The sequence below is a fragment of the Monodelphis domestica genome, chromosome 7, assembly GCF_027887165.1.
Source record: "Monodelphis domestica isolate mMonDom1 chromosome 7, mMonDom1.pri, whole genome shotgun sequence".
In the NCBI taxonomy this organism is placed as follows: Eukaryota; Metazoa; Chordata; class Mammalia; order Didelphimorphia; family Didelphidae; genus Monodelphis; species Monodelphis domestica.
This window is the reverse complement of record NC_077233.1, coordinates 15148027-15162581: the sequence shown is the minus strand read 5'-3', so window position 1 is coordinate 15162581 and position 14555 is coordinate 15148027. Positions and strand designations below refer to the sequence as shown.

The 14555-nt window shown below is 57.4% G+C and overlaps 1 protein-coding gene across 1 annotated transcript in view; it reads right to left on the bottom strand.

Moving 5' to 3' along the window:
* Positions 1 to 326: 326 nt before the first annotated feature.
* The window catches only part of FKBP9 (FKBP prolyl isomerase 9), a 30253-nt gene continuing 16024 nt past the window's right edge, over positions 327 to 14555 (bottom strand). Inside the window, exons 2-10 of the mRNA XM_001376611.4 lie at positions 12340 to 12485; positions 11727 to 11916; positions 10070 to 10215; positions 8680 to 8869; positions 8215 to 8360; positions 5803 to 5989; positions 3256 to 3401; positions 2106 to 2269; positions 327 to 1346 (exon numbers count right to left, since the gene is read on the bottom strand). Coding sequence (XP_001376648.4) covers positions 1170 to 1346; positions 2106 to 2269; positions 3256 to 3401; positions 5803 to 5989; positions 8215 to 8360; positions 8680 to 8869; positions 10070 to 10215; positions 11727 to 11916; positions 12340 to 12485 — 1492 coding nt within the window. The 3' untranslated portion in view covers positions 327 to 1169. The remainder of the gene's footprint in view (positions 1347 to 2105; positions 2270 to 3255; positions 3402 to 5802; positions 5990 to 8214; positions 8361 to 8679; positions 8870 to 10069; positions 10216 to 11726; positions 11917 to 12339; positions 12486 to 14555) is intronic.

Genomic DNA, 14555 nt, shown 5'->3' with positions numbered 1-14555 from the left:
AAGGGAAGAGGAAGGCCAGGGAGGACCCTGTAGTGGGGGAGAGAATGCCACAGAGGGCTCTGGAGGACTGGGGGTTGCCCGGAGCCTAGGAGAGAAGAGCCCAAGGAGCACGGGCACAAGGGACTGGCTGCTCATCGATGTCACCTCCCTCTAGCCAGGCCGCAGTCCTCCCTTCCTCTCCAGCCATGCCCTCTGGGATTTTCAGGCGCCAGGAGGTGCCTGGAGCTTCTGGGTCAAGTTCTCTCCCCTCGCACTTCCCTGGGAAAAGTCCTCCTCAGATTCTGTCCCATCCCAGGCGGCCACCAAGAAACAAGCCACGAGAGCACTTTGTTCACTATTTTATGTAACAAAAATCCCATTATCAGCCCTCTGGGCAGTGCCCGGCATGCCCATACAAAACACCTTTACACGGTCACAGGTGGCACAGTGGAGAATGCAGGAGGAAAACCCGGGGTCCTGGGCTCTAAGGATGCAGGAGTAGGGGCACCCACAGGCAGCCTGCACAGATGGAGGGGGCTGGCAGAAATGTGAGAGCATTCACACTCATTAAGGAGAAAGGGCCAGTGGGGGCAGTGCCAACATGGGGGCAGTGCCAGTATGGGGGCAGTGCCAATGGGGGGCCAAGGGCTTCCTAGTGGGCAGACAGGGCTCATCCCTCCTGAGCGAGCACAGAATTCGAATAGCTAAGTAGCTCCCTGCAGGGTCTGTCTTCTGGACTTTGTGGCCTGCTCTGAGAAGGGTCCCATTGGCTTCCCAAGCCTGGGGAGACTGTGGCATGGGGAGGGCAAAGCACAGAGTCTCTGCAGAGGAGTCCCCCCAGCCTGGCCCAGGCCTCTCTGGATTGGTCAGGGGCCTTTTGGCCCCTTCTCACTTGAGGGAAATTTGGCAGAGCGTCGGATCATCTATGAAATGGGCTCTTTTTGCCCTGCCAGGAGCCCTGGAGGCTGCTCAGATGGACAGCAGACACTGGGAAGGACAGGCCTTGGGGCCCTCGGGGACTGCTGAAAGGCCAGGCCTCAGGCTCTGGGGTGGCAGACGAAGCAAACAGAAATGAGGACTTAGAAACCAGAAGCTAAGGCAGCTCTGACATGGCATTACTCCAGGGGGTAGCCTGCCTCACCTGTGCTCCCTTCCCCAAGGCAGGCCCGGCCAGCAGCCCCCTTGAGCCTTCACAGTTCATCGTGTCTCGTCTCTTGGTCTTTGAGCTTGAATTCTTCTGCTGTGACTTTGCCGTCTCCATTACGATCCTGGTTGGTGAACATGTTCTTCACGATCATTTCGGCATCAAAACCAGGTGCGAGCTTTCCCTTGCCAGTCACCACCTGGGCATGGATGTATTCTGAGAACTGCAAAGGCAGGAAAGAAAGGGGAAGGCTTCACACCACATACCAGGGGGGGAGTGGGGGAGTCAAGAGAGTTGGGTTCAAATCCTGCCTCCCAGTCTAACTACATGGCTTGAGCCAATCACTTCCCCTCCTGGAGCCTCAGTTTTCTCATCTGAAAAACAGGGGGCCTGGAGTCTCTGGGGTCCCTTCAGGTTCTGGGTCTATACAAGGGGGATCAGGGAACTTCCTGATCCAAGAGCTCTCTGCGAGTGGACTAGGCCAGAGAGGCCAAGGACTCCTCTGAAGAGGTGTCTACAAGGAGGCCCCAGAGGCCCCCTTCAGGTGGAACTCAGTGATGAGGGAGCCCTCAACATCTCACCCCAGGAGGGAAGAAGACACAAGATTCAAGAAGTCCCTTGAGACTGGGGGCCACCCAGGACCCCGAGGTCTGAGTGAAGCCTGTTTTCCCCTCGGAGGAGGAAGACACAGGTGAGGCCACGTGGGATGATTCATGTCTGGCTCAGCTCTAATCCTATGGACGTGGCAGAGATAAAGGAACAACTGAACATTTATGTGCAAGAGAAGAGTAGGAGGCAGAAGTGAGAAAGCTCTAGACCGGCTATCCCAGGCGCCTCTCCCCCTTGCTCCTATCTGAACGGAGGACCCCCAAAAAGTAGCTGGCATGGTGGAGGAGGGCTCTGGGGTCTGGGGGGCCCGGATTCAGATGCTGCGTCACAGGGGGGTCCTCAGTAAGGGGGGGCCCACAAAGAATCCAATTACCTCCTCCAGGAGAACCTCCCCATCCCCATTCCTGTCGATCTCTTCAAAGAGGTTGGGGGACACCTCTTCGTTCCAGACAAACATGTAGCCTTCAGGCAGGCCCGACACCAAGTCGAGGAGTTCGATGTCAAACACCAGCACAGCGCTGCCCGGCACCTCTCCAGCTGGAAGGGCAGAGAGCCAGGTCAGGGCTGGAGGCCCATCTTCTCATGCGCCATCCCCCAAAGCTGGTCACACGGGAGAGAGGCAGGATTTGCTCTGACAGCTGCCCAAATCCCCCACAACTGCTAGGAAGTTGGGGCACTCCTCCCTCCAGCAGCTGGACAGCACAGGGATGACTGGTACTAGAACTGGCTTAGTGGCCTTGGAAAAGTCACTTGTCCTCTACACTTTTCCCCAGCAGAAGAAGGTGGGCTCAAAAGCAGCCCAGCTCTGCCCCCTCCTATCAGGACCACCTCATTGGCTCTGAGACTGGCCAGTGGGACCCTTCAGGTCCAACTCAGCTCCCGGCCTCTCCCCGGTACCCACAACACCTCAGGAGAATGAATTCCCTGGAGACAGTGGCCCCTTGAGAGCAAGGACACCCACTCTTCCTACTGGTATGTCTGGCACTTAGTACAGTGCCAGGCACATGGTGGGTGCTCAGCAAATGTTGACTGACCATCCCCGGGGTGACCTTGTTAACCAGGCCCCAGACCCTGCCTATCATGACACCAGGCTGGGCCTGGCCCCTCTCAAGGCCCTTCCCAGGCAGTTCTGTGCCCACTGAGGCCGGAGGTGCTGAGACAGCTCACACTCACTACAGACAGAGGGTGAGGGGTGCACCAGGCCCCCTGGGATAGCCACCCTAATCGGGTCCGCACCTTCCAAGACACCTCGACTGAACCCAGAACATGTGCAAGGGCCACAGACAGAACGCCGCCATCTCCCAGTCTGGTTAGGCGTGAAATCTGTCTCAGCTCCACCGGGAAAGCTTCAGGGAGCTGGTTTAGCCAAATGCTAAAAGCTTTTTAAAAGTTTTTTTTAAAACTTTCAATTTTTAAACATCCGTTCATTTTAAATGGAAAAAAATTAAGATTCTAAAAATCATGGATTTTTTCCTTCTAAAAGGAATAAAAATGGCCACCTCGAACCCGTTCCTTTGACTCACCCACACCAGCCTCCCCGTAGCCCAGGTGGGGTGGGATCACGACCGTCCGCTTCTCTCCCACGCACATGTCTCGGAGGCCCATGTCCATCCCCAGCACGACCTGGCCGGACCCCAGAACGATGTTGTAGGTTTTGCCCAAATTCAATCTGGAAGATGAAATGGAATATGAGCCTTCTCCGGAGGCCATCCGCCACGCCATCCCTACAGCACAGACACGGGGTGGCCTCGCCCAGAACTCCGGCCTCCCTGACCCCAGGATGGTGACAGGAGGTGGGTGGAGGCCGGGCGCCACAGTCCTCCTCCTCCTGCCCAGCATGAAGCTTCAGGCCAGGCTCAAGAGGCCACAGCCACAGGGAGATGGTGGCATGGGCTGGCCAATGAGGCTCTCAGCCTTCACTGAGGCTGGATAATGAAGGCCTGCTGACCCAGAAAACCACCAAATGACCTTCTCTCTGGCCTGTCCTACTCGTACATAGTTGGCCAGACATTTCCCGCCAACGTCTCCATCGGGCTGTGGAAGCACCGGCAGATCTGGGCTTGGGGCCCCAACTGGACGGTGCCTACGTGGACAGCCAGGACAGGGAGCCTAGGCAGGGGAGGGAGGGCCAGGAGACGAGGCCTCCTTCTGGGGAGGGTCAGGATGGAGGGGTCCGACGGGCAGCACCCTTGAGGAAGCCAGAAGCCCATACAGCTGCCAACCGCAGCCTCCCCCAGCGTCCCACTGCAACAAGCTCGGCCATTACCTAACTTGCTGCCACAGGCCCAAGTTGCTTTCCATAGACCAGACTGGGCCTGGAGCGGCTCATCGCCATCTGCTGCAATGCTAAAAGGGCCTGTCTGGAGCCAGGAAGGCTCGAGTTCAAATCCAGCCTCAGACACTTCCTACCTCTTCATCTCTGCCTCAACTGTAAAATGGGAATCATAATAGCCCCTGACTCCCAGAGCCATGGTAAGGATCAAATGAGAGAACTGTAAGTACTTAGGACAGTGCCTGGCATGGCTTAATAAACACCTTCTTCCCTCCCTCCTTTCTCTCTCCTTCCCTCCCTCCTTCCTTCCTCTCTCCTTCCCTCCCTCCTTCCCCTTTCTCTCTCCTTCCCTCCCTCCTTCCTTCCTTTCTCCTTCCCTCCTTCCTTCCTCCTTTCTCTCTCCTTCCTTCCTTCCTCTCTCCTTCCTTCCCTCCCTTCCTTTCTCCTTCCTCCTTTCTCTCTCCTTCCCTTCCTCCTTTCTCTCCTTCCTTCCTTCCACCAGGCAATGTCTTCTCTGGCCATGACAGCTCTGTTCAATCAGATAGTGCCAGGCTCTAGAGCTCTGAGAGTTCCCAAATCCTTTTCCTGGTCCTCTTTGAGCCTGGTGCCAGGGTTGGTGGTTCCCCATTTACCAATGAGGCGACCCTTCTAGGCTCAGAGGCAGGAAGGGTGCCAGCCCAGGACTCCCAGACGGTGCTTCCTCCCAGGAAGGCTTTCCATGGGCCCATGGTGGAGGCTGGTCCCGTCTTCCTGCTTCTGTCCCTCTTCTCTTGCCTGCTTTGGTTCCAAAGGTTTCTTGTCCCATTCCCTTTCCCAGGCTCCAGCCTCCTCCTCTGCTGGGACTGTGCCAGGCTCCTCAGGGGTCTCACCAAGTCCAGGCTCGGGAGGTCAAAGCAGGGCATGTCGCAAGCCTTAGAGGAGGGAGAAGCAGGCACAATGTGTCCCGGATAGCTCTGTGCCCACCTGGGGAGGAGCCAATGTCAGTCTGAGCCAACCTTCTTCAGAGCCCAAACTCTGCTTCATCGATTTAATTAAAAATAAGAGATGTGGGACGGCCTTGCAGCCTCCTCTGTGAAACGAGGGCCTAGAAGCGGGCTGGAGGGTGAGCCAGCCCCGCAGGCAGAGCCCAAAGAGGAATCGCACTGAGGCCATCCGCAGAGAGCTCCTTGGGAGGCCTGGGAACATGCCTCTCCCCCAGAGAAAGGCAGTCTGAACACAGGAAGAAGCCTCACCGCACATGGATGGACCAAACCGACCCCTAGAGAGGTGCTTCGGCGCCAGTCCAGGCGGGAGAGGAGGATGCACAGTACTTCGAGGCTGCGATTCTCCTCCGGCCGCTCAGCCACTCCAGGACGGCACGCTGAAGTCACTTCTCTTCCGGCTCCTCTCCTGGGACGTCACATCAGTCTTTGCTGGGGCCGAACCTCCGCAGAGGCTGCACTTCTTCAGCCTGACTTCTGCCAGCTGGAGAGGCGCCAAGGAAGAGGATGATGATGGGGTTGTCACCGGCGCTGACTCTGAAGGGCCTAACGGGACCGCAAGCTCTGGAGTCAGGAAGACCAGGGTTCAAATCCCATTTCTGGTTCTGGCTGCAGGACCTTGGATGTAGCCTTTCCCTGCCTCGGCTCCCGGAGCCTCCTCTGCGGTGGAGCTGGGCGGCTCTCTGAGGGGCAGCAGGGCTTGGCCCGGGCTGCTCCTCCACACTTGTTCCCAGAGGAGACGGCCGGGCCCAGGCCTGTGAGCTGAAGCTGGGGAGGCCTCCCCCTCTCCCCTACCCATCCCGGGCCTGGTCACTCACGTGGAGTCCAGCCTGGTGCCGTCCAGCAGGGAGGCGTTGTAGTGGTACTTGAGGTAGTCTCCCTTCTTGCTCAGGACTGAGCAGTTGGTGGGTCTGTAGCGGGACGTGATGTTGACAGAGTCCGAGGGATTGTGGAAGTCGATGATGTGGATGTCAAACACCAGGACAGCCGAGCCGGGGATGTTCCCTAGGGCCGGAGGGGGACGGCAAGTCAGGGGGCAGGGCAAGGACCACTGGTGGGAGGGGGAGGGGAGGAACAGGTACTAGTGACCTGCAGGTGGCCTCCATGGACAGGCTTAGGCCCCACCACAGGAGGCTGTGGAGGCCAAGCCAAGGAGGCCCCGCTCTGTGCTGAGACAAAGGCATTTATGGAGGCTTCAGGGCCTCCAGAGAGACATGGTTGGGCCTGGGCCAAAGAAAGAGGAGCGGGTTGGCTAGAGGATGGAAAGCAGAAGTGAGTGGCTGGAGGCAGGGAGGCCGAGAGGAGGCTGTTGCGAGACATCTAAGCAAAGATCCAAGAGGGTGTGAAGTTAGTGAGAAGAGTCGGGACAGCAGGATCCTCGAGAGGAGGCAGATGGTTAGGCTTGGGGGAGAGTTAGACTCCTCAAAGATGACGAGGTCCTAAATGGGGGGCTGGAAGAAAGCCTGGAAAGGGCTGGATTTTAGGAGGGAAGAACTTACTTTGTTACAGCGAATAGAGAAGAGAGAAGTGAGAGTGGCCTTCGCTGCCCCATAGGTTATGGGCACGGAAGGACCACACTGAGCCCCCCCTCACCCACCAAGGCAGCTCCTTTCCCCAGCCTCAGCCCAACTAGGGGCCACAGAACCCCTGGATCTAGTACTGGCTCCCCACAGGGTCTGGCAAGCCCCCACCCCAACCCTCTTCCTGATCTGATCGGCTCAGCCTCTCAGAACAGCCTGTACTATGCCCAAAGAGGGGCCCGAAGGGGACAGAGGGAGGAGAGGAACTTCGATGCTCCCTCCCAGCCATGGGGAACATTCTCAGGGCTGAGTGCAAGCATCTCCCTGCAGAGGAGGAGCAGAGATGGAGGCATCTTCCTGGGAATTTTAATGTCATCAACAAAGAAATTAATACAAAAAAACTAATTAAAAAAGGGGCTTGCCACCAGGCTGGGCATTCCCTGGGGGCGGGCAGATATGGCTCTGCTCCAGAGCATCCACCCACATCCCCCACTTTGTCTCCTAGCAACATGGAACAACACCTGCCAAGGACTCTAGTGGCCCCCCTAGGCCCAAACTGAGGCCTTCCTGAGCTCTCCCTCGCCCCTGGAAGTGCTCAAAGAGGAGGAACATCCCTTTTCTGTCTCACTTGGGATAACCCCCAGTAGGGAGAATGCACCCCAATAAAATCACAGCCATAGTTTGGAAGTAGTCTGACATGTAGCTTCCCCCACCCCAACATGAGAACTTAATCCAAGTCCTTCCTAAATACTAAATGTCCTGCCAAGAAATTACTGATACAGGAATTCTATGAGAAACTGTTAAATGGTCACACATTGACACACTGAATGATCACCTATAGAAAACTCTGTTTAGAGCCACTGAGGTAATCTACACCCATTGTCTCCACCATGTAAATTACCAACCATTGTCCCTGCAAAAGGCTTACCTACACCTACATCGTTTTCCCTAGAAATTAATTGTGTACCCCAAATCATTAAGCTTTGTCACTGGTCAGTAAGAAGATTCTGTGTATCTCTTTAGTTTGACCCTCCTGTAATCTCAGAATCATTTCTCTTATCCCAGTTCATTGACCCACAAGTAATTTATAGAGCTGGTCTCTACAACCTGGGTCTCTCTAAGGCCTGGCACACAGCAGGGGCTTAATCAATGCTGAAATTGATGGATTCCTTTCTTTGACTGGGGGGGGGGGGGTGTCCTGGAAGAAGGAGGACCCCAGGCCACCCTCTTCTCCCTGGTGCTGGCCTTCACCCCTGGCTTCAACCCTCAGGTCCTCCCATCTGGCCAGCCTCTCTATATCCCCAAAGCGTCTGGGGGCCGCAGCCCAGCATCCTCTTAATAAATGTTCAGGACTGACCCTCCACTCACCTGTGACGCAGGTCCTCCACCTCTGCTTCTGCCTTGGGAGGCCGAGCAAAGGGATGTGGACCACCAGTCAGCCCTTGGTCTACTGAGGCCTAAAGCCTGTCCTCTCCTGAGGGCCATCCAGGAGCTCTGCTGGGGGAGCCGGTGTGGGTTCAAATGCCAGCCAGCACTTACCAGGCCTTCCTCTGGAGACCCCTAACCTCGTCAGGTTAGAGGAGAGGTCAGGAAAGGCCTCCTGGAGAAGTGGGTCTGAGGCCAGAGAGGCCAAGAGACTGGAGATGGACAAGGGGGTTTCCCACGAGTGGCTGGGCAGAACTGGGAAAGAGCCCCACTGGCCACACTTACCCCGGCCTTCTTCCCCGTAGCCCAGGTGAGGTGGGATGGTGATCCGGCGTCTCTCCCCGACACAAACACCGAGCAAACCTTCGTCCATGCCGGCGATCACATAGCCCTGCCCGATGTAGGTGTCAAACGTGCGGTTCCGTGAATAGCTGGAGCACAAACATGGCGAGGGAGGGGACAGGCTCAGGAATGTGCCCTCCCCCGGGGTCCACGGGGCACAGACCGGGACACCACTCGCCAAGGACGCTGTGGGCAGGGCAGGACTGGCACCGAGGCCCCACCAGCCCCAAAGTACTGCCTTTCCTGAGGCCAAGCGATGGGGAGCTCCTGAGGGGTGAAGGAAGGTAGGGATGAGGCTGGAAGAACAAGGTAAGCCCAGGGGCAGCGAGAGGGGGAGGCCCAGGAGGGGCAGAGCCGAGGTCCCGGGGGCTGGAGGGTCTCTGGGAAGCCCCCCACGCCCCGAGTTACCTGGAGTCAAACACGGTGCCGTCCAGCAGGGAGGCGTTGTAGTGGTAGCGCAGGAAGTCCCCAGGGCGGCTCTGGCGCTCACAGTCTTGGGGCACAAAGACATGCTCCACTGCGATGCCATCTTTGGGATTATGGAGATCCAACAAGGCCACGTCAAAGACCAGTGACGCCTGGCCAGGAATGTCTTTACCTGGAGGACAGGAGAAGGAGGAATCTGGCCTGCTCAAGCCTCTCCTTTGCCGCCGGACCCCGAGTCAGGGAGACACCAGCCTTGAGGGCACCACGAGGGCGCCACAAGGGCACCAGCTCCCTGGCCTGCCCCGGCAAGCTCCCCTTCCATAGAAGAAAGGACAAAAAAGAGCTCAGTAAACCCATGAGAGCAGGAGGAGCTGGGGGAGCCTGGCCTGGCCTCAGCACGGACGTCTGACCAGCAAACATGCCAGCTGCCAGCTTTGGGGACCACTGGGGGGGGGGGGGACATTCTATTTTCAACCCCTTCCTTTCCATCCTTCCACCTTAGGATCAATACTATTGTGGTTCCGAGGCAGAAGAGCACTGAGGGTGATGGGGGGGGGGGGGGGAAGACGTGCCCATCTTCCCTCTAAAACTGAAGCCAGACCATGAATCGCCTCAGAGCTAGCCCGAGGAGGGAGCCCCCGAGAGCCTGGGAGTGCCGGAGGCCTAGTGAGGCCAGGCTGGAGGGCCTCAGAGCCCGGCCACTCTGCCTCAGGGACGGGAGGTTGGCCCCTGGGCCAGACCTAAGCTTTGTTCCGATTCCCGACGAGTCTGCGGAGACAACAGGCACTCTGTGGTCAGGCCCAGGCCCAGAGGCAGGACAGGACGGGCTGGGGCCGGGGGAGGGGGGGGACACAAAACAATGATGAAGCAGCCTGGGAGAACAAAACTAAGGGAACTATAGTTACCAAAAACCTCATTTCAGAAGAAAAAGGCCAAACTCCACCAGTCATCTGGGGCAGCTGTGGGAAAGCCGGGGCCTCTGAGCCCCAAAGCTGGCCCTAAAGGGGGGCTTTGGAGGGAGGGGCTGCGGGGGACGCTCAGCCCTTGTTCTGGGACAAGGTCCCTTTTCCAGGCCTGGCAGAGGAGGAAAGCTCAGGGAAGGTCTTGGGGACGCACTCCCGGCTCCATCCATACCATTCCTTTGTGTGGCCTCTTTTGGGCGCCTGGCTGAACCCAAGAAGCACAGGATGGGGGTGGGAGGAAGGGGGATAGTGTGGGAACGAGGACACCCCAAGGGCAGCATCCAGGAACATGATGGTGGCTGAGGGGCATCGCCTCAGCCTTGAGCCGCCTTCTACTCGCCCTCCCAAAGCCCAACACTCCAGGCTAAGCCCTGGCGAGCACTGGCAGAGGGCAGCTTCCTGGGGCTCACCGTCGCCGTCCTCGCCGTAGGCCAGAAAAGGCGGGATGGTGATGAGGCGCTTCTCTCCCACGCACATGCCCAGGAGGCCCCTGTCCATCCCAGGGATCAGCCAGCCGATGCCCACGTAGGTGTCGTACGTCTTCATCCGATTGTGGCTGCCAAACAAACGGGAGGGCTCAGGGCCGCCACACAAGCCATCGAGAGGCCCTGAGCCCGCGGCGAGTCAGGCAGCAATCGCCCAGGCCTGGGCTCGCATCCATTGTGCCAGGGGAGCTCCGGGAGGGGAGCGTGTGAGCCTGCAAGAGCAGAGTGCTGGGCTATGGGGAAGGGCACCTCCAGGGTGTGCTGGCACGCAGCGAAGGGGGCAGAGCGGGCATGGCAGGCGCTGGGACAGGTCCAAAGGGCAGAGAGAGAGCGTGAGCTCTGCGCGGAAGGAAGCTGTAATTCCCTGCTTTGTTACTTGATCCTATACTGGCCACAGGGCCAGGATGGAAATGGCTGGCAGGCCTTGGCATGCACTGAGAGCCCGCCATCCTCCTCTCCAGGGCTGGAGGAGCTGGAGAGGGGCAGAATGTTCACCCTTTTTAAGTGAGAAGTAAGTGAGGGAGTAAATGAGCAAAATACAAGGAGACCCTGCAAGTGAGGCCTAGACAGTCCCAACCGTCCGCTGACACGTCAAGCTAGAGAAGCAGCCCAGACCCCAGCCGGGCGGATGCGGGCTTTGTCCACTCTGCCCTACGGCCCCTGGAAAAGGGCCGCCGAAATAAGCCTAAGTGGAGTAAAGGCCTCTGAAACCAGTGCTGCAAGGGATCAAGTTCTAGCTCGCCCAAATGGCTTCCCAGGACCCCCACCCCGGACGTGGACGCACAGAAGAGGAGCTGGAGGTCCAGGAGGGGACACGAGGGGCAAAGCCAGGAGGTCAGCCTCGGGCCGTGGCCCCCAAAGCCATTGTGCACGACTGGCATCTCCATAAAAGAGAGAAATCAGAAGAAGACAAGCACACCTCCAAGGCCATCCCTGGGTTTCTGTCCTGAAGGACCCGGAAGGGCAGAATCTCTGACCAAAGGTCAGCCCTGGGCCTGGCCCCCAGGAGAGGCTCCACAGAAGCTTCCTCCCCTGCTCTCTCCCCCTCCTGCTCTGTACATTCGGGGGCGTGAGGTGGAGTGGATGGGGCTGAGCAGGCCAGAAGGCCTGATGCTGCTGTGCCCCCCTCCTTTTCCTTCATCGTTTTAGGGAACAAACCAGGACTGTCCAGGCATGGAAAGTCCAGCCGCCCCCCAGAGGAGGAGGGGGCGGACAGGGCTCTTTCCTGGTCAGGGGAGTGTCCTCCAGAGGATCCAAGGGGGCAGCTTGACTTGTGGGGGCTCCTGAATCCTCTGAGGCCCCAAGCGAGGCCCACCTTGTACCCTGGGCTGCTCCTCGCAATTCCCGGATGTGGCTGTCCGCTGCTCCCAGTCTCTGCATGGTTCCTGGCTCCCAACGTGGCTGCCGGGTCCCACCGGCTCTGACCTCTGACCTCCGGCCCCTCAGCTTTCCCTCAGAATTCTCCCTTCCTCCTTCTACCCTTTCCCAAACCCCCCCCAACTCTCAGGAGGGGGGGGCTGGAGGTAGGCCATCCTCTGGATCAGCAAAGGCCGGGGAGGGAGAGCCGGGAGGCGGCCCTTACCTGGAGTCGAACAGGGTGCCGTCCAAGAAGGTGCCGTTGTAGTGGTACCTCACGAAGTCCGACACCTGGATGGTGCGGGAGCACGTGGGGGGCCTGAAGTAAGTGTGAACCTGGACCTGGTCTTCGGAATTCCACAGATCCGTGAGCAGGACGTCGAAGTGCAGCACCGCGTTGGGGGGCACCACGTCGGCTGGAGCGAGAAAGGAGGGCACGTGAGGACGCTGCCTGGCGTGCTCCCACGTCCAGGAGCCCAAAGCGATCCTGGAAGAGCCGGCCTGACTCCGCTCCTTCTAGCGGGCAGAATGGCTGCCCAGCAGCCTGATCCAGCCCGGGGAGTAGCAGATACCCCTCTGCCGGGGCTCTGTCCTCTCTGCCCGGGAGAGGACAGCCCCAGGCCCCAAGCCTCCTCTCCACAGGGCCCAGGGCCCTCGGCCTCAGCCCCATTCGTGACTGACCCAATCCACCAATAGCAATTAGGGGATCTAGAGCCCGCCCTTCCGGCCTCCCCCGCCCTCTCAGGCTCCTCCCACACGCATGGAGGCCAGGGTTTCTCACCTTCACCCCCCCCCTCCTATCTGAGGCTGCCCCATGTGGCGCCCCTGGGGATACTCACGCACGCCTTCCTCCCCGTAGGCGAGCTGGGGGGGGATCTTCACGAACCTCCTCTCGTTCACACACATGCCCACCAGCGCCTGGTCCATGCCCGCGATCAGCTGACCCTTGCCCACAAACACGTTGAACGTGGAGCCCCGGTCATAGCTGCGGGCGGAAAGGAGGTCCAAGGGGGGAAGGAGAAGCGTCAGCCCCGGAGCGCCCCCGTCTTCACTGGCCCCCCGGGGTGGGGAGGACCGAAGGGGAGGCCCCAGAGGAGCCCCCTCATACCGCGCACAGCTGCAACCTCTGCCCTTGGGGCCAGTCGTACTCTGGGCCTCGCATGCTTTGGCCTCCTCCGTGTGTGTGTGTGTGTGTGTGTGTGTGGCCTTGAGCAAACGATTTCCGCTGCCCCCCAGCTTGGTCCCCCAAAGCCTGGAAAGGCGGCCCCGCCAGCTCTAAGGGTGGCGCTGCCTGGGGGACCGTGAGGCATCCTGGGAAGCCACTTATTTTTACTAGGAGTTAATTAACTTGCCAAACAGCACGTGACCATTACAAAGTGGCAGGAGGGCCACTCAAGCCAAACTGTAGGCACACTAAATGGGGCAGAGAGAAGATCCCCAGGCCTCCCGCCCCTCCCCCCCCCAACGTGCCTCCCAAGGCCGATGAGAAAAGCCACAGAACTCCTTTGGGAGCGACACAAATACCGGGTGAAAAGGGCCCCAAACAGGCCTGCCCAGAGGATGGAGTACCCCAGGGAGGAAGGGGGCGCAAGCAGTTCCCCAAGGCCGCAGCGCCGGGAGTTCTCAGGCGGACACTAAGAGGGCTCGGAGGACTGTTCCGAAGGAGACTTGGGGGGGGGGGGTCCCTTTGCTGGCTCTGGGGACGAGACTCCTGCCACAGAGCCACAGGGAGAATCCCGGGGCACAGGCGTGGTGTGAGGAGGAACAGCGCACACACTGGAGAGCTGGGGATTCGCGCACAGCCCGACGGGGAAAAAATGGTTATTTGGAGCAGGGCCCGTCCCCCACAGCACATAACTTTGGAAGAACTGAAAGCAGGGAGACCCCCAGAGCCAGCTCTGAAGGCAGCTGAGCAAAGACCCTTCCAGAGCCCAACTTGCACAGTCTTTTAAATTAAAAGAAGGGAAAAAGCAGAAAAAGGAGCAAACAACAACGATGAAACTCAACCTAGAAACAACACAAACTGGGGGAAAACAACAACAAAGCCAAAACTGCTCCCTCCAAAGCCTCCAAGAAAAACAGAAATTGCTCTCAAGCCCAAAAAGAATTAATGAGCTGAAAAAGGATATGAAAAACCAAAACCACCACCAACACAGAAATGTGTTTTGCATGATCACATATGTGAAAACCCAGGTCAAACGGCTCTAAGAGGGAGGAGGGAAGGACACAATTTGGATCTTATTCTGGAGGATGTTAAAAATTGTTATTGTGTTTAATTGAGAAAAGAAAATATTCTTAAAGAACTCAAATGAGAGGAAAGAAAAATTAGGAAAAGAAATGAGTGATAGAGGAAAATCATGAAAAAAAGAGTTAACGGCTTGGTAAAGGAGACACCAAAACAACAATAACAACAGCAAATGGGCCAATTGGCAAAAGAGGTATTAAAATGCAGTGAAGAGAACTTTTCTTAAAAAACCCTTACCTTCCATCTTAGAATCAATACTGTGTTTTGGTTCCAAGGCAGAAGAGTGGGAAGTGCTAGGAAATGGGGATTAAGTGACTGGTCCAGGGTCATCCAGCTAGGAAGTGTCTGAGGCCAGATTTGAACCTAAGACCTACCATCTCTAGGCCTGGCTCTCCATCCACTGAGTCACCCAGCTGCCCCCAGAAGAAATACACTGAAGAAAAGAACTCTTTTTCGAAGCAGAACTGGCCAAATGGAAATAAAGGTACAAAAATTCACTCAAGAAAATTGCATCTTAAAAATTAGAATTGGGCAAGTGGAAGCCAATAATCCCATGAGACATCAGGAAACAAATTCAAACAGAAAAAAAAAATAGAAGAAAATGTGAAATATTTCATTGGAAAAACAACTAATCTAGAAAATAAATCCAGGATAAGAATTATTGGATTATCTGAAAACTATGACCCCACCAAAAAAAAAAAAGTTTAGACATCTTTTTTCAAGAAATTATCAGGCAGTTAGGTGGCTCAGTGTATTGAGAGCCAGGCCTAGAGACAGGAGGTCCTAGGTTCAAATCTGGCCTCAGACACA